General features: G+C 47.1%; 1 protein-coding gene across 5 annotated transcripts; it reads left to right on the forward strand.

Moving 5' to 3' along the window:
• Window positions 1-4,672: 4,672 nt before the first annotated feature.
• IFT22 (intraflagellar transport 22) lies at window positions 4,673-24,550 on the forward strand. 5 transcript variants are annotated; one of them, XR_005016583.1, is made up of 7 exons: window positions 4,673-4,832; window positions 6,574-6,650; window positions 6,778-6,867; window positions 7,519-7,721; window positions 8,499-8,775; window positions 11,166-11,271; window positions 19,500-24,550. XR_005016583.1 is itself a non-coding variant. In XM_036826860.1 (5 exons), the coding sequence occupies exons 1-5, from the start codon at window positions 4,794-4,796 to the stop codon at window positions 8,645-8,647; spliced, it is 558 nt and encodes a 185-aa protein (XP_036682755.1). In that variant the 5' UTR covers window positions 4,673-4,793; the 3' UTR covers window positions 8,648-9,319. The 5 variants fall into 5 exon arrangements, 1 of the variants encoding a protein (XP_036682755.1); XR_005016584.1 differs by lacking the exon at window positions 19,500-24,550 and adding an exon at window positions 12,448-13,003; XR_005016582.1 differs by lacking the exon at window positions 19,500-24,550 and having other exon boundaries at window positions 11,166-13,003.
• The last annotated feature ends 285 nt before the right edge of the window (window positions 24,551-24,835 follow it).

A 24,835-nucleotide genomic window follows, 5' to 3' on the forward strand; every position in this document is an offset into this window, starting at 1 on the left:
CTTCTAATTAAAATGAAAGTCATAAAGCAAAGTATTTCAGTAATCTACTATAATAATAATCCCAAATTTATATAGTACCTACATCCAAGAAATGTAAAGCAATTCACAATTTTTATTTCTCTCACCTGGAAACAAAAACTAAAGCCCCCAAGGCAAGTATAAGGGAACTTTCATTAACTTACATATTTATAGAATAAATGAATGTGCACGTGTATGTGTGTCTGCATGCGTGTGTGGGGAGAGAGGGAGATGGAACTGAAATTTATTGAGCACCTACTGTGTACCAGGCTTTGAACTGGGTCCAGTGGACCTAAACATGAATAAGATTCTTCAAAGAAGTCACAGGTTGTTAAGGGATGTAGCATCTCCCAGTAAGGCTCAGGAAACACAGGGGCTGAGGAAGCCCTGACTCTGGACCCGACACAGCTGGTGCAGACTGAGAGGCAAAGCCATTTCTGTGCACAGAGGACACACAGCATCTTTTCATACAGAAAGGAGAACCACTACAAAGCCTCATGGCTCCTGCCTCCTCCCTGACATCAATTTAGGGTATGGACTCATCACGTGCCTTTTAGTAATAGCTCCAGTCGTGAATTAAAATGAGATTATATTTGGAAAAGCACAAGGTGAAAAGCACAATACAGGTTGGTCTCCCCATCTAGACTCGAGCTCCATGTCTTGAGCAAGATGGTAAGATAGTAAATGTATAGGAGTCTACACATTTTTCAAAACTCAAAGAAGACTTAAAATAGGTATACTCTATTATATGTAAATTATAACTAAATAATGTTAATTTTTTTAAAAAGGACAGACTCAACCAGAAAAGCATATGCTCTTCCCTCTTCTTCTTTCCTTAATTGCAGGCATGATGCCTGGAGGCACAGCAGCCATCTTGTGACTATGAGGTAACAAGTATGAGGACAAAGACTAAACCTTAGGACAGCAGAGAAAAAAAGGTGTAAAGAACCTGGTGCATGAGGCCATTTTTGCGCTGCCGTACCATCTCTAGACTGTCAACCTTCACACTGGAATATAGTTTTGTTATTTCAGTCAAATTAGTTCACACCCAAAATACAAAGCCCCTCCATCCAGATTATTTCCACTCCATCTTCATTTTTCATCAACTGAGAATGCATCGCTCCTCTTCCTCCAGAACCCCAATCTAAGGATTCAAGCACATACTCTTCAAAGGTGCATTGTGAAAACAGGGGCCTACCCAAATGCCAGGGGATACAAGTTCTCTGAAGACTCATGTCTCACTTGACCCGAGATGAGCAAACAGCACGCTCTTCAAAGAAATTCTCCCTCTCTCCCTCTTCAATTTCATGACTCTTTGATAACTTCCAGGTGATGTGCTTAAGTTCTACAGAAAGGGACTAGACTCTGGGAGACACGCAACACCTATTGTCAGCCTTTCAAGCCTCAGCCAAAACTGGATAGAGTCACCTTTTAGCAACCTGTTACAGATCTCTATGTATTTAGAGCCTTGTAGAATGGGGATTTATGAGATGTATGGAGAAAAATATTGAACGATGCACCCCAGGTTGTAATCATAGCCTCTCCGTTGGGAGTTTACTCACTGTCTGTCTCTTCCCTAGAATGAAAACTTCAAGCGGTAAAGAGGGAAAGGGAGAGGTCAAGGGCGAGGTAAGGGAGCCAAACAAAAAAGAAAAAGGAGACTGCACCAAAAGAAAGTAAACGCATGATCATATTTAGCCATTTTTACAAAGCTATACGTATGTGTGGTCACGTGTTTAAAGATAGTAAGTGAAAAGTATTTTTAAAAAATGATCAATGACCTCCACCACATCTGATGGTTGATTCTTCACCTTCCTTGACTTCCTCTCTGGATCTCTTGGAAGCATCTGACAAAATGGATCACTCCCTGTCTTGCAACACCATCCTGACTTGGCTTGCACGATGCCATACTCTCCTAGTTTCCTTCCTGCCTCTCTGGACGTTCCTTTTCAGCTTTCTTTGCTAGATTCTCCTCTAAAGAGCAGAGTGTCCCAGGGCACTATCTGTCTACACTTACCTTCTCTGCCAACACTTACCCCCTACGTGTTCTCATCTAGTCCCTGGCTTTAATGGCATTCCACATGCTGACTGGTATCTCGTCCAGACTTATAGCTCTAGTCCTCACCTCACCCATCAGGTACAGAATCTTATATCCCATTTCTACCTCAACAACTAGCAGGTATCTCAAAACTAACATAACCAAAATAGAACTCTTAATCTCCCACCACAAACCCTGCCCCAGTCTTCCCAAGTCTGGAAATGGCAAACATTATTCATGTCAATGAATAATGACATTCATAAGTCAATGTCCTGGGACTCATCCTTAACTCCTCTTTCCCTGACATCTAATCCATCAGCAACTCCTGCTACCTCTACCTTCAAAATGTGTCCCAGATCCAACCTCCACTGCTGCCCTAGCCAAACCACCATCATCCCTCTCTTAAGCTACCTGAATACCCTCCTAATTGCCATGTATGCATCCACGCTTGTCCCCTTTGTCCCACACGGCAGCCAGTGACCACTTTTAAACATAAGTCAGATCATGTCAATCCACTGCTCAGAATCTTCCATGATGACTTTTTTGGCTGGCCAGTTTCCTAGCCAATATCAACTCCCCATCCCCACCCCCACTCCCACTCTGGGCCCCACTTCTTGGGAAAAGAAATGTGCAAAGCTACAATCTATATTTCCCAGATTCCTTTGCAGTTATGGAGGTTACGTGACACAGTTCTAACCAATGAGACAGAAGGAGAAATCACTGGATAGGGATTCTAAGGAAGCCATTGTTTTCCTGAGAAAAGGGAGTCTGTAGTACTCTATATCTTTTGACCTTTGCTCTTCTCCTTTGTTCCTGCCTAGAAAGCAAATACACAAAGGTGGAGCAGCCAAAAGACGTCAGGAAAGTAAGGAGAAGGCAGCTGCATCAGCCCTTGTATGCCCATCCTTGGATTCCTTGTTAGGTGAGAAAATAATAAATCCCTTATTTGGTTAAGTTGCTGTGGTGGAGTTTCTATGACACATAGCCAAATACAATCCTGGCACAGGCTTCCAATCACCCTTAGAATGAATCCCCGAAGTCTTATACAACCTCTCCAAAAGCATCTCCTACCACTCTCTTCCTTACTCTTCCTGCACCGGCGTCACAGGCCCTCTGGGCCATTTTTGGAACATACCACGTTTATTTCCACCTCAGTGTCTTTGCCCTTGCTGTTCTGCTGGATTGCTCGTACCCTAGATCTTTCACATGCTTTATTTGCGCCCTCTCTTTACTCAGTTTTCTGCTTTAATGTCACCTCTGCACCAAGGTGTTGCCTTGACTACTCCATCCAAAATTGGCTCCTTCACACTCCTTAACTCTTTAGTGATTTATTTTTATTCATAGCGTTTACCAATATCTAAAATTGTCTCTACCTGAGAGTACTTTTTTTATTAACTTGTTTACTTAATATCCATCTACTCCACTGGAACGAAAGCTTCAAGAGGTATGGGCACATCCCCAGTACCTAGAAAAACACACAGCAGGCATTCAAAAGATATTTATTCAATCAATCAGTTAAGGACATCTTGAACTTAAGGCGGACTCTTCCTTACAGTTCACCTTGTTTTTTTGTTTTGTTTTTTTTTTTTTTGGCTGTGTTGGGTCTTCGTTCCTGTGCGTGGGCTTTCTCTAGCTGCGGCGAGCGGGGGCTACTCTTCGTTGCGCTGCACGGGCTTCTCATTGCAGTGGCTTCTCTTATTGCGGAGCATGGGCTCTAGGCGAGCCGGCTTCAGTAGTTGTGGCTTGCAGGCTCTACAGCGCAGGCTCAGCAGTTGTGGCGCACGGGCTTAGTTGCTCCGCGGCATGTGGGATCTTCCCAGACCAGGGAATGAACCTGTGTCCCCTGCACTGGCAGGCGGATTCTTAACCACTGAGCCACCAGGGAAGTCCCAGTTCACCTTGTATTGCAAAAAAAAGCAGTTTGGTATTGGATTTATTTTGGTTTTGTTGTTGTTCTTGTTGTAGTTGTTATACTAGCACTTTTGGGGGACTAGCGTATTTTGTATTGGCACCCTTAGCATACAATTTCATGGCCTCACCCAAATTTCTGGACCGGCTCCGCCTCCGTAATTTAAAACTGACCTAGTGACTGAACTCAGCAGCAATGCGTTCAGACACCTGCACTGCCCGTGAACAAGGCCGGGGCATTATCATCCTTTTGGTTTCTCCCAGATTATCCAAATGACGGTGAGTGGTGAACCACAGAGACTCCTTTTCTCCCTGACCTTTTCTAGACTGGGCCAGGGATATGATAAATCCGTTCTCAATGCGGACAGTATCATGCCAGAGTGATATAGGCGTCAGATGCCTGGTTCTAACCCCACCTCACCAGCTACTTGGCCCGTTTGAGCTCTCGGGGTTACGGGGAGGAATAAAGGAGATTTGGGAACCCGCGAGCTCTGCGGGCTCCCCCGCTCACAAGCGAATCTGGATCCGGGTTTTTTACTTCCCTCCTACCCTCTTGCTTTGCCTTGCAGCCCACCTCCAACCCGAAACCCACGCCGCCCACCAGGCAGCCGGCAGACCACCCCAGAGCCCCTCGGGCGCCCGGCCGGTCCCCAACCCCCGGCAGAAACCCGCCCACTCCCGTCGGCCCCTGCGACCGCTCCCGTCTCCATGGGAACGAAGGCAGCCAACCGGCGCGGCGGCTGGCGCGGCGGCTTCCGCTCCGCCCTGACGGCGGCGAGGACTCTGGCAGCGCCTGGGGCTCCGGCGGGTCTGCGGGCTGCGGGCCGCGATGCTGAAGGCCAAGATCCTCTTCGTGGGGCCCTGCGAGGTGAGGCCTGGGCCGGCGGGGCGGCAAGCGGGGCCCGGGCGGGGGTGGGGCCCAGGAGCCGGGAGCCCAGTCCCACCGCGCCCATCCTGGTGTGCGCCGCTGGCTTCACCGTGAACTCGGTGTTCCCAGACCTCGACCCGGTTGTACTAAGGCCCGAAGGCCCAAGGTAGTGAGTGGCGTTATGGAATCAGAGCCTACATCTCATGACTCTCCTTTGTGCCTGTGGCTGTCCCTAATGAGATATGTCTGTGGAACAAGAAAACCAGGAGGAAAGACTGAACTATTACCTGGTCTTGGAACTATTAGCTTTTCATGTGGGTGGTGATGGCGGGGGATTAAATCTACCTGTGTACTTCACACCGTACACAAGAATAAAATTCAGATGGACCAAAAAGCTAAATGTGTAAAAGAACAACTGTGGAAGTAGTAAATGAATAACTCTCCAACTTAAACACCCATCAGAATTGCCTGGTGGGCAGTTGCACAACTCGCTGGTCCTATCCCAGAGTTTTGATTCAGTAGGTCTGGGAGGGACCTGAGAATTTGCATCTTGCTGATGCTGGTCGTCCAGGGACCACTTGCTGGGAACCACTGTATTAGATGAATATATGGAAAGCTATGTTTTTAATCTTGTGACAGGGAAGGTCTTAAACACAACACAAAAATGAAGAAGCCTTAAAAGAAATGACAGCAAAGTTAAAGCCAGGGGAAAGTATTAGCAAAATGCATGACAAAGAAAGGATTCATAGGTAGAACATACAGGAAAGTTTAAGAATCAATAAAGAAAAGAGAAGCAACTCAAGATAATGTAGCAAAGTCTGTGTACAAGAAATACAACTGACCAATAAGTATGAAAAGATGCTCAGTCGCACAGTCACAGAACACAGAACAAACAGATGGCACTTATTTGCTCATCAGTTTGGATGAGAAAAGTTTAGAATATTGATAACATGCAGTGTTAGAATGCTTTCAGGGAAAGGAGTATTCTGGGATTGCAATTTTAAATGTGCACAGCTTTTAGCGTGGCAATTACATTTCTCAAAAGCTACTGTAGCTAAAGACTCCTCCACGTTCCCCATGAGTCCTATACAATATTGAACAGATGGAAACACCCTCGGTGCCCATCAATGAGCAAATGTCTGAATAAACTAAGGTACATTCTTACTTTGTGCAGCAGTGAAACAAAATAAGGCAAATCCATGTAAACTGACACAGAGAGCTCTCCAAGACATAAATTGTTAAATAGGCAAGTAACAACAATATGCTTGGAATTATGAAAAGCAAAACAAACATAGATATCTTTTTTAAATGGAAATTCTCAAACATATACAAGGGGAGAGAGAACAGTGAACCCTAGTATCCATTACCTAGCTTCCAACAACAAAATAATTTCTGCACATACACATCTCCCTCTCCCTTACTACTCTTCTAATTTACCAGCCTTTCTAGTCCTTAAATGTGCCACGTCCATTCCTGCCTGGTGCCTTTGAACTAGCTATTCCCTCTGCTTGGAAGCAGGTAAAGTCACCCAGCGGCAGAGCCAGCACTGAAATCTGTGCTCCCTGCAACCCAGAGCAGGCTGTGCCCACCCAACCAGAGAGAGCCCTCTGCCCTGGTGATCTCAGGGTGGCCGTGGCCTCTACTGCATCCCACCTGGGTCCAAGCTGGCTATTGGAGGGCCTGCTTATGGTTTACTTTTCTGGTCTTCAGCAACGATCTTTCACTGTCTTCATTTTCACAGAGTGGAAAAACTGTTTTGGCCAACTTCCTGACAGAATCTTCTGACATCACCGAATACAACCCAACCCAAGGAGTGAGGTGAGCCCTGACCAATCCGCGTCCCATGGAGTCCCTGACCATCACCCACCCCTGACTTTGGTGCTGGTGGCATCCGCAAAGTATAACGTTTCCTAAGGAGAGGTGCTGCTCTTGTTTTTATGTTTAGGATCCTGGAATTTGAGAACCCACACGTTACCAGCAACGACAAAAGCACGGGGTGTGAATTTGAGCTCTGGGACTGTGGTGGCGATCCAAAGTACGTTTCCTTTAGAGCATTTGTTCCATCAAATGATTCAAAAATCAGCTGCCTGCCAGGCACCTTGGACTTGGGCCTAGCGAGCGCCCTTCCTAGCATGTGTTAGGGGCTCCATCAATTACTGATGACATGCATTGCTCTTGAAACTTTAGTGACTGGGTTATGATATAGTGAGAGGTCATCCATTCATGATTAATACTGAGACATTATTTTCAGAGTCCACAGTTAGAAACCAGAACCATTGCTTATACATGGAATCTAAAAAAAATGGTACGAGTGAACTTATTTACAAAACAGAAATAGAGTCACAGATGTAGAAAACAAACTTACGGTTACCAGGGGGGAGAGTGGCGGGCGGCTGATGAACTGGGAGATTGGGACTGACGTATACACACTACTGTGCATAAAATAGATAACTAACAAGGACCTACTATATTAGCACAGGGGACTCAATACTCTATAACGACTTCTATGGGAAAAGAATCTAAAAGAGAGTGGATGTGTGTATATGTATAACTGAATCACTTTGCTGTATAGCGGAAACTAACACAACAGTGTAAATCAACTATACTCCAATAAAAATTAAAAACAAAACAAATGCAGAAACCAGAGCCACCTACCCTTCACGCTGCATCCTTTTCTGCCATGCAGGTTCGAGTCTTGCTGGCCAGCCCTGATGAAGGACTCTCACGGGGTGGTGATCGTCTTCAGTGCTGACATCCCAAGCCACCTGAAGGAAATTGAGATGTGGTATTCCTGCTTCGTCCAGCAGCAGTTTTTACAGGATACTCAATGTCTGTTAATTGCACACCACAAACCAGGCTCTGGAAGTGACAAAGGAAACCTGGCTTTGGGTAAGGAGCCTGGACTTCTCCTTTCTGCTGTAGTCTGAAATGCTCTGGGCATTTGTATATTGCCCTGTGTCTTGGAAACCAGCAGCCCTGTGCAGTTAAAGAGCACTTGCTGTGTCCTAGACATTTGTTTTTCTTACCACGTAAATCAGAACTGCTGGGTTGGAAGATCTGCTGTACCATCCAGTCCAGCATGCAGACACTTTAAAAGTAGGCAGACACTAAGAGGGGAAAAAAACCTGGTTTTAGCCACTCATCGGTACTATTAGGGACACTCTTTCCTGACTTGCCTTTAAGCTCCAATTTGCATGTGACACACACCATTACAGAGGTGTCAAAGTGATCATAAAAAACAACTCAAAATTCAGAAATGCCTCCCTCTGGTGTAAGAACAAAGAAGGCCTGGAAGTGGCTTGGAGAGCTGTGATCCTGTTGCCGGGTGGCAGCGTGATGAAACCTTTCTCTGTTAAATTGTGTCAAGCAAGGCACAACTTTATTTTTGGACTTGGGAAAGTTAAACAAATTGGCTCCTGTAAGACTCAGGTCCTGGGACTTCCCTGGTGGTCCAGTGGTTAAGACTCCTCACTCCCAAGGCAGGGGGCCCGCGTTCGATCCCTGGTCAGGGAACTAGATCCTGCGTGCCACAACTAAGATCCGGCTCAGCCAAATAAATAAATAAATATTTTTTTTAAATAAAATATAAAAGACTCAGGTCCTTTGGAGCTAGAAATAGCCCCTCGCTAAAAGTTCATGCCTAATTACATCATTTTCCTTTTTAAGCGCCACCCTTGAACAAGCTGAAGCTGGTGCACTCAAATCTTGAGGATGACCCAGAAGAGATCAGAATGGAGTTCATAAAGTATTTAAGAAGCATAATCAACTCAGTGTCTGAGAGCAGAGACCGGGAGGAGATGTCAATTATCACCTAACCGGCCTTCACCTAGACGCTTCCGCATCCCAAATGAAGTCAATTTCAGTGCAGATCTGAAATCCATCCACCTACTAAGGTTCTCATCTCCCTTTGGCTGTAGAAGACATTTTCCTTATTTGGCCAAAGGTAACAGTCAGCCAGGGAGTTGACTCATACCATCTATTCTCTGTCTTCAGTTCAGCTGAGAAACTCCTGTTATTGAATTCTGATTCCTTTCCCCAGATCTCTCCAGAGAGCTGGAAAACTGAGGTGGTTTTTTTTCCCCTTCACATTATGTCATACTATAAAAGTTGTGGAATTGTAACTGTCATAGCCCAGTGATACCAACAGTAGTTTAATCCACGTAGATTGGTTTAAATGTGATTTTCATTCCTTAATCTGTACAATTTGCCTAGGATATTTTTGAAAAATATTAGCATTTAACCTCTCCAAGATTTTATTTTTATTTAGATGTCCTTGATATCTGGACACCATATCACACTGGAAGATGGAATACATATACATCTCCTAAAAACGTTTTTTATTATCTCAGGGGAATTTAATTCTTAAATATTATTTCATGTAATACAGGGGAAAACAATGTTTTGTTGTCATAACAACCATTTGTAAAACTAGTCAAAAGATTTAATGCTCAGGATAAGCAAATATGGTGAGTTTATAGCTTATTGTACAAGTGAGTTTGTTTTAGTGATCTTATGAATTATTGTTCTTTCATAATTTGTACTTTTTGAATTTTTTAATACAGCCAACCTGAAAATATATTAAGTAGATCAAAAGTTAGATGTAGGGACTTACCTGGTGCCGCAGTGGTTAAGAATCCACCTGCCAACTCAGGGGACATGGGTTCCATCCCTGTTCCGGAAGATCCCACACGCCACAGAGCAGCTAAGCCCATGAACCACAACTACTGAGCCTGCGTGCCCCAACTACTGAAGCCAGTGTGCCTAGAGCCCGTGCTCCGCAACAAGAGAAGCCACCGCAATGAGACGCCCGCGTACCACAACGAAGAGTAGCCCCTGCTCGCTGCAACTAGAGAAAGCCTGCCTGCAGCAACGAAGTCCCAGCGCAGCCAAAAAAAAAAGTTAGATGTAGGTCTTTTCAACTGAGAGTGGAAGAAAAGTAGAGACACAAGAGATGAAAAATATGCTTGGCTGCGTTTCACTCTTACAATGAAGAGGGCTGAAATGCAGCTGTGTGGGCAGTCTGCTTGAGAGAGTGGTGTTGGCAGATAATGACAGTTCCCTGGTAAATTATTTATTTGTTTATTTATTTTTAAATTTTATTTTTATTTATTTATTTTTGGCTGCGTTGGGTCTTCGTTGCTGTGCGCGGGCTTTCTGTTGCGGCGAGCAGTGGCTACTCTTCATTGTGGTGTATGGGCTTCTCATTGTGGTGGCTTCTCTTGTTGTGGAGCATGGGTTCTAGGTGCACTGGCTTCAGTAGTTGCGGCACACAGGCTCAGTAGTTGCGGCACACAGGCTCATTAGTTGTGGCTGATGGGCTCTAGAGCTCAGGCTCAGTTGTGGCACACAGGCTTAGTTGCTGCGCAGCATGTGCGATATTCCTGCACCAGTGATCGAACCCATGTCCCCTGCATTGGCAGGCAGATTCTTAACCACTGTGCTACCAGGGAAGCCCCCCTGGTAAATTTAGATTGAACTACAGTCAACTTTAGTAAACTGCCTGGATTATCCATGAGCACATTTTAGGCCCAGGTTAATTTCCTTCTGCCTGACCTGCTCTCAGTTGGAACTTTTGCAAGGAACACAAGATTATGTTAATGCAAACTGTAGTAAATCTTCTTTACGTAATAGCTGCAATAATAATAATTGATCTTGAGACTACAGCTCCAAAACAGAGATTATTTTTATCTGATTTTTAATGATTATCCAAGAGCTCAATAGAAAAATTAACCCAGCAGCTTTCATTTATGTTCATAGCCAGAGTACAACCCTTGTGAGCCCTTGAATCGAGAAAAATGTTTAAAATTTAAGAGGCCACATGTGCACAGGTTACAAGAGACCATTTAGTGAAGAAGTCTCCCTGTCTTCCCTGTCCCCAAACCCCGTTCCTGTGCACATACGATTGTGCTTTATTAATGGAAACAGTAGCAAACTATTCACACTTTTTTACAACTTTTTTCACTTTTTTTATTTGGAGGATTTGTGTAACTATATACAGAGCTGCCTTTTTCTTTTTTACAGCTGCGTAATATTCCACTTAATCATTTATTTGGGAATTTTATATTACAATTACTAACAATTTATGTTGAAATATTATATTTTTATTGATGGACATTTAATGGCATTGAAAAACATGATTTGGGACACAAGTACATTGAATGTGGAATTTTACGGAAGTGGTTTCAACCGTCAGCGCTTTTGAGGGAAAGATAAGACGGCTGCTCTTAGAATCCTACTTCTGATTTACAGTGTCACAGAACCATTTTCTAAGTGCACAATGATTTTTGCTGCATGTGCTGGCATATGGTTAAAATTCCTTTCTCTGTATCACAGATGTGACAAGGCACATGAAAGCCACAGAAGCATGAAACAGCTCAGACGTGTGGGAAACTCGGTAGTGGATCGTCACTCAAGGCTGTGTGGAGGAGGGAGTGTCTGAGTGAGTGAGGTGGAGTGTGTAGAGGAGGGGAGTGGAGGTGGGTGGGTGTGCGTGTGGGTGAGGAGAGAGGACCAGGGGTCAGATGGTGAAGGGCTTCTTACACCCGGCCAAGGTGTCAGGGTTTGAGCTGCCACTGAAGGATGTTCACTGCAGGTTGATGTGGTCGGATCTCCATGGTAGAAAAGCCCCTCTGACCGCAGTGTGAGGGCTGGATCGGAAGGAGGACGAGTGTAGAGGTGGCTGCTGTCATTCCTTGGTTTGTGGCTCCATCACTCCAGTCTTCAAGGCCAGCATCTTCAAATCTCTCTCTGCTCCATCTTCACATTGCCTTCGCCTCTGTGTATCTGACTCAAATCTCCCTCTACCTCATTCTTGTAAGGATACTTATAATTGCATTTAGGGCCCAGGATAATCTCCCCATCTAAAGATCCTTAATTTAGTCATATGTGCAAAGACGCTTTTTCCAAGCAAAGTATCATTTACAGGATGTGCACGTTACTGGGAGTGGGGCCTGATGTCTTTGCGGGCCGTTATTCAGCCTACCACAGATGCTGTTCACTGAGGCGTTAATGGAAGAGGAGGAGCAGGTTTTGGGGGGGTGACAAATGACTAGTCAAGGTGACTCAGCAAGTTAGGGACAGGGACAGAACTGGATCCCATGCCCCCACTCTTTCCACTGTCTTGTGTAACTGGGCAGATGAGTCTACAAGTGGACCTGGCTAAGAGTCTCACCCTTTGAGACTGAACCTAGTAAAGCAATAACAACCACAGCAACAACAGCAGGGCAAATAACCATTTTTGGAGCTAAACCACCCAGAAAATGGTTTGCAAGTATGTTGCAGATATATATAGCATCATATTTCTTGAAACCAATCAAATGACCAAGTAGTATTCTGAAGCTCTGTTGTAAAGAAAATTACAACTTATATTGTAACCTGAATGTCCGTATCTCAAAATTGTTCAGGAAAGCTCCTGGAGATCATTATACATTTGCTGGAATACCAGAAGACCCTTATGTCCAAAGTGTAGGCTAAGTTGCTATAACAACAGATGGAGCTTTGCTGGTAACTGAGAACATATAAGAGTTAATAAAAGAGCAGTGCTCCTGATACCCATTGAAAAGGTAACTGCATTGGTACCACTTAAGAAAATCATTCTGAACTGTGGCCCTTCTAGATCTTGACTTCAGCCTTCCCCACCTGATTCCTGAGAACTACATGAATATCCTGGCCTTGGCTGATGCTTTTTCAACAAACGTACTCTTTCCTCAGGCAAGAAATGAAGGATTCTACATTTTAAAAACCAAAGCCAAAGAAATTAAATAAATGAGGAAGATGGAAACTCTGCTTTTGAATGTTAAGAGATTACGTATTTTTGACTGTGACTTCTAAATGGCTTTATCAGTTAAATAATTCTCTATGTTTATGATCTGGGCCATTCTTCCTACCGAAGTTAAAAGCTAATGGAAATGTTCTGTCTGCCAAGTATTCCCACTTCACAAGGAAAGTTTCTTGGTGCTTTGATGTGGGCAACACCTCATCTGTCTTCTTACACGTACAGTTCATTCCTATCTGGGCTTTCTGATAGCCTTTAAAAGTATGCCTCCTTTCTCTAAAGCCTCAGGCAGATTCACTCCACGCTTACAGCTCTTTGGATCAAGTGTATAGATCTTAGACTTTCAAAGTGTTGTATAAAAAAAAAAAAAAATCTATTAAGACTGTTTATAATCCTACCGGAGTTTTGTGATAAGTAATTCATACAAGAACCATCGTGTTTTTGATTTTTGTTTTAATCTTTTGTGTGACTTTACAAGACCTGGAAAACACCTAGGTGTGAATTAACCAGATCATGTAATGAAATATTTTGTTCAGAGAAATAAAATCCTAATTTTATCAAAGTATGAGGAACTTGGTTTCTACTGATAGAAACCTATTTCAAGTACTTTTCAAGAATATTTTGCAAATCCAGCTACACTTGGAATGTATCACCCTTTTGGGGGGGCAACTGTTAAAAGCAAGAAGTTGTGCTCTGCAGTTTTAAAAAATGGTGGCAATGGCTTTAAGATGTCAATCACAAATGAGATGAACAATCTAAAGAGAATGGTTCTTACATATGAGGAGACTAGTGGGAGACAGTAGGTGAGAGGGCAAATATACATGCCAGCTGGTTAATGTGGACTTGGTTCTATTAGCTGTGTAAGAGCCCTAAGAGAGCAGGGACAATTACTTTGGTGGCCGTGAGGAGAACAGATTTAAGGGAGTGTCTGAAATACAGCACTGAGGGTTGGCACGAAGAGAAAGGGAGAGATTCTGTACGCATTGGGGAGGTAAATATTGTGCTTGAGTGGAAAAGAAGGGAGAAGCAGGGAGGATTCAATCCCGTATCCTTACTGTAGGTGCTCGAGGTAGTAGCTGTTAATCAATGACTACATTTCCCATGGCCCTTAGGGCAGCGCCATCTGCATTTCCCAGAGGGCTGTGCGATGCTCACGCTGGCCCTGAGCATTGGTGGAAACAAAGTTAAACAGGAGGGAGTGTACTCTTTATGTTGCTTTCTAAACGAATTTCCCATCCTCATTCTCTCTTCTATCCCTCTTCTCTGTCTCCAACTCCTCTGTCCACGGGCTTCAGGGGCCCAAATACGCCGGGACTGGTCTTCTTGGCAACAACTCGATGTTACCTTTTCGGTGCCCCGCGTGAGCGTGCCCGGAGGCTTCTGGAAAATGTAGTTCAGCCTCCCGGCGGCCCAGACCCAACCAAATGGCTCTGCCTCCTCGGGCCCCAGAATCAAGGGCTGGGTGGCGGGCGCGCGTGGCCGGCCCGTTTGGAAGCCGTGGGGGTAGAGGCTGTTCTGCACACGGCCACCCGGAGGCCCAGGCCACGGACAGTCTCAGAGCCGACTATCCCGGCCCGTCTCCGTGGTAACCGGCTGGCTGCAGAGGGCTGTGGAAAGTGTAGTTGGGCAGGGCCGGCCCGTGCGCAAGGTCTCTGCCTTTACAGCTCGCTGCCGCGGTCAGAGCGATTTTCCGGCGTCCGGGCGAGCTCCTCCCGTTTTATCTCGACCTCCTAGCACCCCGACAGGTGGGCGGCCGCCCAGAAAGGTAGGGTGTCGGCCCGGCCTGCCCCCACCGGCGCCGCTCGGTAGGGTCAAGGCGAGGGTTCCCTGGGAGTAAGTTTGACTGCGGTTCGCGTAGACCCACACAGTGGATCCTAGAGATGAGATGGGGATCCGAGTGAATCAGAGTGGAGCCTTTAGAGAGCATCTAGTCCAATCCTCTTCTGTTAAAGAAGCGGGTACTGAAGCCCAGAGAGAGTCAGTGATTTGCCCCAGATCTGCTCACGCCTTTATTTCCAGCACAAAACACAGTGCCTGGCACAGAACTGGTGCTCGAGCATTGTGTCATTCCGTTCTAAGGACAAACTGTTGAAATACTTCAACAAATTACTAGATTTAAAAAAATATATTTTTTAAGAGGGAAGTGGACCTGAAGAGACTATCAACCAAATGCAACCTGTAGACCTTATTTGGATTATGATTCTAACAACCAACTGTGAAGTTTTTTAAAATCAGGGAAATGTGAACATGGATGATATTAAGGAATTACTGTTTAAAATTTTTAGTTGTGATAATGATATTGGGGTTATGCTTTAAAAAGGAAAAGCGTTTTAGAGACACATACTGCCGATTTTATGGGTGAAATGATGTCTGAGATTTGCTTGAAAAATATCCATTGTGGTGGGAGAGGGGAGAGCAGATGAAAGGAGATTGGCTGGTGTCTACTGGAGGTGGAGATGGGTACAGGAGATCACTAAACTATTCTGTTATCATACATATTCCCCCCAAACGTCAAGTGTAATTTAATTATCTGCTAGAGATACATACTGAGTTACCTATCAGAAAAAAAATATACTGTCTGAGATTTACTTTAAAATACTCCACAGACACATACACACACAAAATGTGGTGAGGTGTGGTGGAAACAGGAATGGCAGTAAATGAATAGCCATGAAGGTTAGGTGATGGGAACATGAGAGTTCGTTGTATTATTATATTCTCTTTAGTGGGATTGAAAATTTCTATAATGAAGGGGTTTTATTTGATTTTTTAAAAAACACATTTTACGTATTTCAGAAGGTTTCTGGAATTAAGCTCCTGAGGAGTTTCTTTGCAATGTAACCCTCCCACGGCACAAGTGAGCCTCCTTGGGAACTTCTCCAGTCAAGAATGACCCTAGCAATGATGGGGGCTGTGTCCTTGGCCCTCCAGATCCAGTCCCTTAGACCAGCATCAGGGAACTTCCTAGAGGGGAGGCCGAGGAGCTGCCCCGCCCCAGAGAAGAGTTTCAAGCAGGAGAGAGAAGAGAGGAGTTGGGAAGGTGACCAGAGTGGCCAGAACTGCCGGCCAGGTGAGCTGCTTGTCTCCAGCCAGAAAAGTTGTCCAGGCAGAGACCCCATGGATGGAACACGCGTGGCTGTAGTTTCTGAGCAGACCCAGCCCTCATTACAAGCCAGAGACCACGCAGAAGAGAACCCTCCAGTGTGAGCGTGTGGAATACACTTCCAGGTCACCCAGAACCTGGCGGCTGGGGCCACTGCGAGACCAGGTCAGGAGGGTGCTACTCTGATGGGAGAAGGATGAGCACATGCGAGAAAGGCAGAGGGGCAGGGACCCCGAGGCTGGGTGTGTGTGAGCTGAAGGACGCAGCTAGAGAGAAACGGCCAGGAGGGCAGCCTCCAGGAAGCCTGGTCCCCAGCACGGACCTTCTCAGCGTGGCTCGTGCTCCACAGGTGTGAAATGCCCAGGGCTGCCCGGGCAGCAGCTTCTCACCAAGCCACTCAGCTCTCGCACTAGCCACCTGGCCTCCACTTCAGTACCCCCTTGGGGCACTTTTCTGTCACTTCTGCTCTTTTTAAAAAAAAAAAAAATACATTTTTTTCTCTTATCAACAAAAGTAATACATGACCAAGTTTTAAAATACGTATAAACGCGATGAAAAATTTAGTCACCTATACCAGAATCACTGGTAACACTGAGTGTCTTTCTAGCATTTTCTTTCTAAGCATATATATACATTTTCTCCACTGTTCAGGTTTCTCAAAAAACAAACAAAAAAACAGGTGGGAACCTCCTGGGGTCCACAGCTCCTTGCAGCCCCAGCTTCATTTCACTGGGCTTCCCCAGCGAGAACCTAGAGCCTGGCCAGTTTGGGAACACGGGTGCAGTACCTCTTTTGGCCACAGGAGGGGGGTGCCTGCCCACGCACGTCCGTCCCAAAGCTCTTGTGGGGACCTTCAGGTCTGCCCTTCACGCACCAGAGGTTTCCTCCTTGGGATCAAGCCACCTGCATTCGGCCCTAGCTTTACTGCTCACTCGGCTCACCGCGCACCTGTTGGAAACCTCCTTGGTTCATGAGGAAAAAGGACAGAACTCACACGCTCACTCTGACCACATCTGCCCTAGTTTAGACGAATCCTTGGACAACTCTCTCCTGGCGGTTGCAGCCCTGGGCTTCCGAGGGAAGGGATAAACTGCAGACTGCTCAGGGCCTCCCCGCGATTAACATTCTTCACGGCTTCCCTTTTTTCTTAGGGTCCAGTCTGGGCTCCTTCTAAGGGCCCTGGATGACCTGGTCCCTCCTCGCCTCCCTCCATGTCTCGCACTGTTTTCCTCACATACATGACACTGGCCCTCTTTCGGCTCATCACCCACAGACCTGCCGGCGCGGTTCTCTCTGGAAGGCGCTTCCCAGCACACACCAGGCTGATGCTTATTCTTTCAGCTCTTACCTGACGCGTCAGCCCTTCCCAGAAGTCAGTCTTAGCGGTGCAGGTCGAGGTTAGGGTTCTCCTCTGGCTTCCCCTTCAAAACGCGTAGCCTCCTGGATCGCCCGCCTCCTTCTAGAATAGAAGTCCCGTGTCCGTCTTCCTCACTCACATCCCCAGCACCGAAGCACAGCGCCCGGTCCTCCGCAGGGCTCGGGAGAGATTTGCCTAGTGGATAAAGGCGGAGTGAATGAATGAGTGTGCCTTTCTCTGCTCCCTAAAGTAGAGTCTGCCAAAGCCAGTCCCCTTCTCCCCTTCCATCCCCTTTCCTCCCGCTTCACCAGGGGCCTCCCACTGTCCCCGAGGCCTCTGGCAACATCGCCCAAGGAATGGTGGCACTAAAGGACCCATTCTCTCCCTGTGGTGATGGGAAGACACTGGGATCAGGAGTGAGACAGACCTAGACCAGCTGTGCCGCCTGCTAGCTGTGCATGCACCTGATTTTCTTTACAAAGTGGGGACCACGGATGCCACGCACGCAGGGGGCTCGGAGACAGCACATGCTAGCCTGTCACGTGGGAGGCAGTCATTAGATCAGAGTTCTTCCTCCCTGCCTCCCCAGCACTCTCTCCAAAGCCCCCCTCTGAAACCAGGGACACAGACACCCCTGCAGTCTCGAAGGTGCTCCTGGTTTCCTGATTCCCCTCTCTCTTCCCCAGGGTGGCCCGAGCCACTTGTGGCTGACACCTCCTTTTCCCCTGTCCTTTATCCCAACACAAACAATGTGCCAGCTACAGAGTAGAGGAGATGCTTGAAAGGTATTTGTTGAATGAATGAAGGGACAGGTCACAGCAGCATCCCTTGGGGCGTGTTCGCAAGTTGTCAGATGAAATGGTGGTCATCACACTCTTGGTGGGCAGATGGCCTCCTGCCCCCTGAGCAGCACCAGTGACAGGTGGGCACGTGGCAGACACAAGGCCAGGACTTTACTGAGGGGAGAGGAAGGAGGAGGGACCATGAAGAAACATCGACATCGAGGCCCTGTGGAAAAGGAAATTGCTGAGAGCTCCGGAGCCTGGCTTCTTCTCCCCTGCACAGCACTAGGTCCCTGGGCAAGTGGACCCCACGGGCTGCAAGCGAACGACCGTGTCCCCAGAGCAGACTCTCTCCCAAGGGGTGTCTGCATCCCTTCCAGCCCAAGTCTGTCGTTCCATTACAGGTGCTAAAAGTGCACGTTCCAACAAAATCGTTTTCTAAATTTGCCCTTTCATCATGTTTTCCTCTTCCATGACCATTTGATACGACGTGTGCTCTGAGGTCCCTCTGACAGTCCTCCTGGGGCCCTGCATGGTCTCCGTGTTTCCTGAGGCCGGAGAACCCCCAAGAGCCCCCTCATTTATGACGAGCATCTGCCCTCTCTCCAGTTGGAACCTTCGGGTGATGAATGAGGGCTGATTTCTCTTGAAATGATCACCACCCCTGATTCATTACATGAATGAATCTGCAGAAGGGCTTAGCCATTGTTGGGTGAGGGTTGTGTTTTCTCGGAGCGCCGTTGTGCTCATGAGGATATAGGTTTTCTCCCGTGTGATGGGCTCCAGGCTGAGCTCTTTGTTTGCGCTGTCTTTGCTTCCCGTGCCCCCAGCCCTCCCCCTGTGAGTTCTCAACTGTGATAGTGGCTGCCTCGCTTGGAGGATTTTCCTACATTGGTGCCATTCATAGGGAATCTCTCTAGTATGAATTACGAGATGAATGGAAATTTCCCCTTATTCAGAATATCCAAAGATTTCCTCTGCCGAATGAATTCTTTGATCTTCTGCCAGAATCCGGTCCAAGTGTTTGGCCACGTGTGTCATGCCGGTGGAGCGAGGTTTGGGCTTAGAGTCTGTGGTTTCCCAAAATGATACCTTCAGCATAAAGGCTCCAGATCCTGGCCTCTGAGGAGCAGCGGTCCCCCAGGATGGCCCCCGCCGTGCTGCTTTGGCACAAAGGCTGAGCACAGGTGCTGACAGCATGTCCTTGGCCCTGGCCTCACGCTGTGATGACACCGTAGGAAATGAGAGTGTCACAGGCCCCCACTTCGGCCACACAAAGCTCTATGCCTGCACGAACCCTCTAGCCTCTGGCTGTTGTGATTACAGCAGCGAGAAGAGGAACCACTGGCTGAATCCTCTGTTTCACAAGGGGGTGATGAGGGAACCATGTTCTGAGCACCCACGGTCATGGCTCACGTGCAGCTCCCCCAGGAATGCAGCCGCCACCACCATCCCTCCGAATGCTGCCCACCCTTCAAGCCTGGCCCAAAGCCCACCTCTTTCATGAAGCCTTCCTGGGACCCTGCAGGCCTGCGGTTGGGCTCCCAGCCTGCACTGTGCTCACCAGATCCACTGCCCCTGAGCCCCGTCTAGCACCCCGGTAATGCTCTGGTCCTTCGTGGCCTTCTCATGCCTTTTTCTTCTCGTACAGACAGAAAGCTCTTCAAGGAAGAACCACATCTTGTCCTTTGTATTCTCCACGGCACCTATGAGCACCGAGGGACTTGGACGACTTGGGGATTGGCGACTGTATGCGGCTGTGGACACCGCAGTGGACGCAGAGAGATGGATTTGTGGTTCAGGGCCATCTCAGATGGAGATGCGCTTACCCTTGACTGAAGACATAGCCTGCCTTCTCTGGGATGGCTGTCGGCCATTCTCCTCCAGGTCACACAGGAGGAAGGTCAACTTGTCCTTATTGCCACCCCTTCCCCCCGACCCGGAAGCCAGATTAGCCCTGATGTCCATAAGGTGGCAGATGCTTGGTCCCCATTGCCTCGGCTCTGCCTGGGAGGCGTTGCTGGCTGCCGTGCATTGCGCTAACCTTGGGAGTGACCTTGAGCGGGGGAGGCAGGGAACAAACAAGAAATCAGGATGTTGGAGAGCTCGCCAGTGTCCTGGATAGGGATGGCTGGCTCAGGGTCCACCCTCAACATGAAGTTGGAGCTCTTTGAGAACAAGGCCTATGTCTGAAGCATCTCTGTATTCACAGTGCCTCGCTGAACACCTGGCACTGAGTGCTCCTGTAGTTACCAGCAACCAAGGTTACCAGCGCGGAGGTAACCAGGAGAACGGATGTTGATGACTGTACTGAAAGGTCCCACCTGTGCCACCCCCGCCACGAGTGCATCATCCTTTCGTACACGGCGAAGCTCTGGGTCCCAAGCACGAAATGCAGGAACATCCCTTGTCTTTTGTTAGCTGCAAAATCTCTATCTCCCCTACCAAAAAAGGGGACAGATTCTGTGTATATCCAGGGATTTATATAGCCATGGCGCTCTCTTCTAAATTTCTTTAAAAGCTAGTAAGTTAGAAATGTTCGTGGTGGGGTTGATAAGAGTTAATGCCTAGTGTTGGCTCTGCCCATAAGAACTGCATTTCCTAGAAAGCGAAGGCTGCTTCTAAACAGCTGAACCTCGAACCTGGTGAAGATGTGAGCAGATTGTTGAGCAATAAGGAGAGAAAGGGAGGGCCCTTGCCAGCTGCCTCTTTGCCTGCTTACCCGAGGCTTACGAGCTCACGCACGCCGCTGTCTCTGGGCAGGAGGACAGCTGCTCACTGGGTTTTCGTGCTCCTGACTTGAAAGTGTATAGCTGGAACGTCATTTACACTGGATCTCCAGAACACCCTCTCAAATCACTCCTCTAAGGACTATCCCAAGACCAAATCTTATCACCCTTAAATAGGGTGACCCGAACATCTGGATTCGGCTGGGCAGGTTCAACTGCGGCCATAAGTCAAGGGCCTTGGTTCTGTCTGCCAGCCAGGTTCCTCTCCTCCACATGGCATCCACTAAAATGGGGCTGAAATGTCCAAAAATGGCTTTTTCCCTCCTGTGCCTGGTGCCTCCGTGTTCTGCCATGTGGCGTCTCTCTGTGTAGAGTGGCCTGATCTTCTTGTTTCCCTGGGCTCCAGGAACCCACTGTCTCTGCTCTTCTCCACTCCATTACACCTGCCCCCCCCCCCACACACACACAGCCCCTCCTGTGGGGAGCGGCCTCATTCAGCCCCCCCGCCAGGTGGCTGTGTTGTATCACATGACCCCCTCTCTGTCACCCTCCCCACACCACACACACAGGCAAGTCAGGGGACCAGGATCTCTATAGGCTGGCCAACAACTTTTGAAGTTACCTGACTCAAAAATATAAAGGAAACCAGTCAGGCCAGGCAGTTTCCCCTTTTAGGAAATTTGAACCCCCAAATCAGACCGTATAGGCAGTGTGTGACACGATGTCATGAGGGCAAGTAGGGCCATGTGCTGGCCAGAATTACACTGAGGAGGAAAATTGGAGACTGAAGAAAAGCAAAACAAGCTGTGACAGGGAGAAAACGCATTTCGAGTTGCGGGAAGAATGAGCCTCTTGCGGAAGAAGATAAAGGAGGGAATAACCTGAGCAGAGCTGGGACTCCGTGAAAAAGGCGGAGAGAGGAGCCAGCCCTGGAGCCGCCCTGCTGCCCGGGCTCACCAGGCCTGCCTTGCCCCGCCCCCCCACCCATGTGTTGCACTGCAGCAAGCTCGTAACTTCTTCCCTTTGCTGTCTGTTGGCTTAGAAGTGGGTGCGTGACTTAGTTCTGCCAACAAAACTTACAGGGAAATGGCTGGGGGACCTTCTGGGGAGATTTTGCTTTCTGATTAAAGAAGAGAGAGTGAAGAGGCCTGTCCCGTCTTCCTGCTTTGAACAGGGATGTTTGAGACGTGATACTTGGAGCTGTAGCAGCCATCTTGAGACCAGGAGGCAACAAAACCAAGGGAAAAAGCCAACATACCAAGCTTGGCCGAGTAGACAGACAAAAAAAAGCCTGGGTCCTTGATGATACCGTTGGGCCACTATACCTATCCTGGAACCACCTACTTCCAGTCTTACTGATCGCTAAATTGAATGTCTTTATTTTCTAAGCAGATTTCTGCTATTTGCAGCCTTTGGCATTCTTAACCAGTACAGCACTCCTCTGAACCTCTCTGTCATCAATTCCTTAGAGCCCCATGGCTCTTGGTGTAGCTCCAAATGGAAAATCAGCCCAAGTTTAGACACTGGAAATCTTACTTGCATGGTAGGAAATGCAAGTCAAGATTAGCCACAGCCTACATAGGCAAGCAACTTTAGCACTTAGTTCCAACTCCCAGGGCCTACAGGGCACCGACAAGGAAGGAAAGATTCAGGAAAGTTCAGGCGTATGAGCATGTCTTCTAAAATGGGGCTCATCTTCTAAAATGGGGCTTAATGATGAATTTTAGAACAAATCAGTGGGATAGGGGCGGGGGGGGGGTGGTATTAATCCCTGGGATGCAGAGCCTAAGCACGGGCCAGAAGGCCACGGAAGGCACACGGAAGGAGCAGCAAGTTGGAATGGGCAAGTGGTGGGTTGGGTTGGATGAATTCTAGAGAAGGAGGCCAGTCTCATGTAGCAGGATTTTATGAGCCCCACGTACTAGCTGGAAGAAATGTATGGCAGCTAGAACTAAACTGGTGCAAAACTAAGCCCTTTAGTTCCTCTCCAGCCAGCCTTAGTGACATTGCATATCCTCTTGGGAATAAGGTGCCATGAGTTGTGGCCACTCCCCACTTTCTCCATTCTTTGTCCCCTTTCCACCTGTCCCTTTTTTCTCAACCTTTTCTTCCTGTCTTCTCTGTGCAAAGCCAGGAGCCAGAAATGCACACAACCTGAATCTCTTCTCCCTCAACTGGGGAATGGATATAGTGGTGAGCAAGGATGTCTTCTAGGAGACCCAGAATCCTAGGCTAGGGGTAAGGAGTTAGGTTGGGAGGAGAGAACACAGTCGGTGGATAAGACCCTGATGAAGCTTTCTTCTGATCCAGGTTCCATCAAGCAATGTGGTTTTCGTGTTGCTTCAACACAAGAAAATGTGCCTGACCCTTCCCGCATGAAATGAGAAGTTGAACTCAAGAACTGTAGCCCTTCCTCTTTAAATGTCTAGTTTTAGATACAAAACAAAGAGAAACTGGCATCCTCCTAATGTAGCCTTCAAATACGAATGATTCCATTACATTCAGACTTGAGAAAAATCACCACCCCCTTTTCCCATCACAAAATAGTCTTCAGCAGTAAAGAGATGTGGCCCGTAGAAGTTCCTCGAGTTAATGGGGCCCGAACACGGATATGTTGCAGTCCTAGTAGAATCTGTAACCTCCAGATCCTGCCAGTAAGCCTCGCCCCCTCAACGCAGTCCTTACACGCCCTACATGACTTATGGAGTCCTGACCCCGAAGGCCCAAGCCAGGCCGACTCTGCTGTTTACCGATTGCATGACTTCATTCATTCAGCAGAAATGTACTGAATACCTACTAGAATTAGAAGTTAAGCTTATAAAAGCAAGCTTATAAGCTTATCTTCCTTACCTTCCTTAAGGAAGATAAGTCATTAGAGACAAAAAAAAAATTCTATGAGATAATCAGGGACAGAAATGAAAGCTTTGGTTGCAGTGGAAGAAGCAAAAAGTTTAAACCCCTTCTTAATGCAATTAATGCTTTAATGCGATACTTAATAAACCCTGAATCCACCCCACTCCACCCCGGCAAAGTTTCCCCATATATCACTAAGGATTCTCTGAAATCCAATAAGGAAAAGAACTGAAGGCTTTTCCTCAGTCTCCACAATCAAGGTTTTTCTCCAGAATGAATTAGCCTGATTACTGACTAAAAGCTCTCCCACAGTCTTTACAACGAGAGTGTTTGTTTCCTGTGAATTCTCCAAAGATGAGAAAGGGCTGCGCTATCCCCAAATGACGCTCCACGTTGGTTGTACTCACAGGCTTCTCTCCAGCATGAATGATCTGACGTTCAGCATACTCCACGCTTCCCCTAGACAGCTTCCCACATTCATCACACACGCCCGCTTCACATCCCGAATGAATCAGCTGACATTGTCTAAGGCTAGAACTCCGATTGAAGGCTCTTCCTCATCCATTCTGCTCCCAGGGCTGCTATCCGCTCTGAAATCCCAGATGTCTAATTAGCTCTGAGCACTGTCTAAAAGCATTTTCACAGCCATTACGTGAATATGGTTTTTCTCCAGTGTGAATTCTCTGACGTTGAATGAGCTTTACTTTTCCTGAAAGCCCTCACATTTATCGCGTTTGTAGCGTTTCTACTGCATGCGAATTAGCTGATGCCGTGTGGTGTCGGAATGCTGCCAGATGCCTCCTGCAAACAGGGATTCTCTCCAAGATGAATGTTAGAACGTTCAGTAGGCTGGGAGCCCTGAGAAAAGTGGCCTCTGTACATAACAGAGATGTTCTCTCCAATATGCATACTGTAATATTGAATGAATTCTGAATTCTGTTCTAAGAGTTGGCCACATCTATCTTATTTGTGGGTTTTCTCACTTCTAAAAAACATGTGTATAGAATTGCAGATTTTCCCATATTCATCCCATTCATGGGACGGGGTCCCTAATGGTTCTCTAGGATGTCTCTGTATTTACAGACCTCTCGAAACTCAGACCTGGTCAGTATCCCACAGGTACATTCTCAATGCATCCACCTATGAATCTGTGGCTGCAGAAAGTTCCTGTTCAGGCCAGATTGTCGTTCTTGGTCCCAGGCTCGCAATATGAAATTACAGAAAATGTAAATTTCAAATGTTGTCTCTTAAGATAAAATTTCTTGGACTGAGAATGAAAGATTTGGGGAAACTGATGATAAGAGTGCCTTTGGGCGAATATATAAAGCGATGGGTGTGACAGACTGCTGGTTTCTGATATTCTCTTTTTCTTTCTTAACCCAATTTTGGCCACAGTGAGAAGTTA

This window comes from Balaenoptera musculus, chromosome 15 (assembly GCF_009873245.2).
Source record: "Balaenoptera musculus isolate JJ_BM4_2016_0621 chromosome 15, mBalMus1.pri.v3, whole genome shotgun sequence".
NCBI lineage: Eukaryota > Metazoa > Chordata > Mammalia > Artiodactyla > Balaenopteridae > Balaenoptera > Balaenoptera musculus.

Excerpts from the sequence above, each read along its gene's own strand:
- IFT22 (XM_036826860.1), top strand. The coding sequence starts at position 4,794 with ATGCTGAAGGCCAAGATCCTCTTCGTGGGGCCCTGCGAG. Across the intron at positions 6,651-6,777 it reads AACCCAACCCAAGGAGTGAG|GATCCTGGAATTTGAGAACC; the intron begins GTGAGCCCTGAC and ends TTTTATGTTTAG. Across the intron at positions 6,868-7,518 it reads GACTGTGGTGGCGATCCAAA|GTTCGAGTCTTGCTGGCCAG; the intron begins GTACGTTTCCTT and ends TCTGCCATGCAG.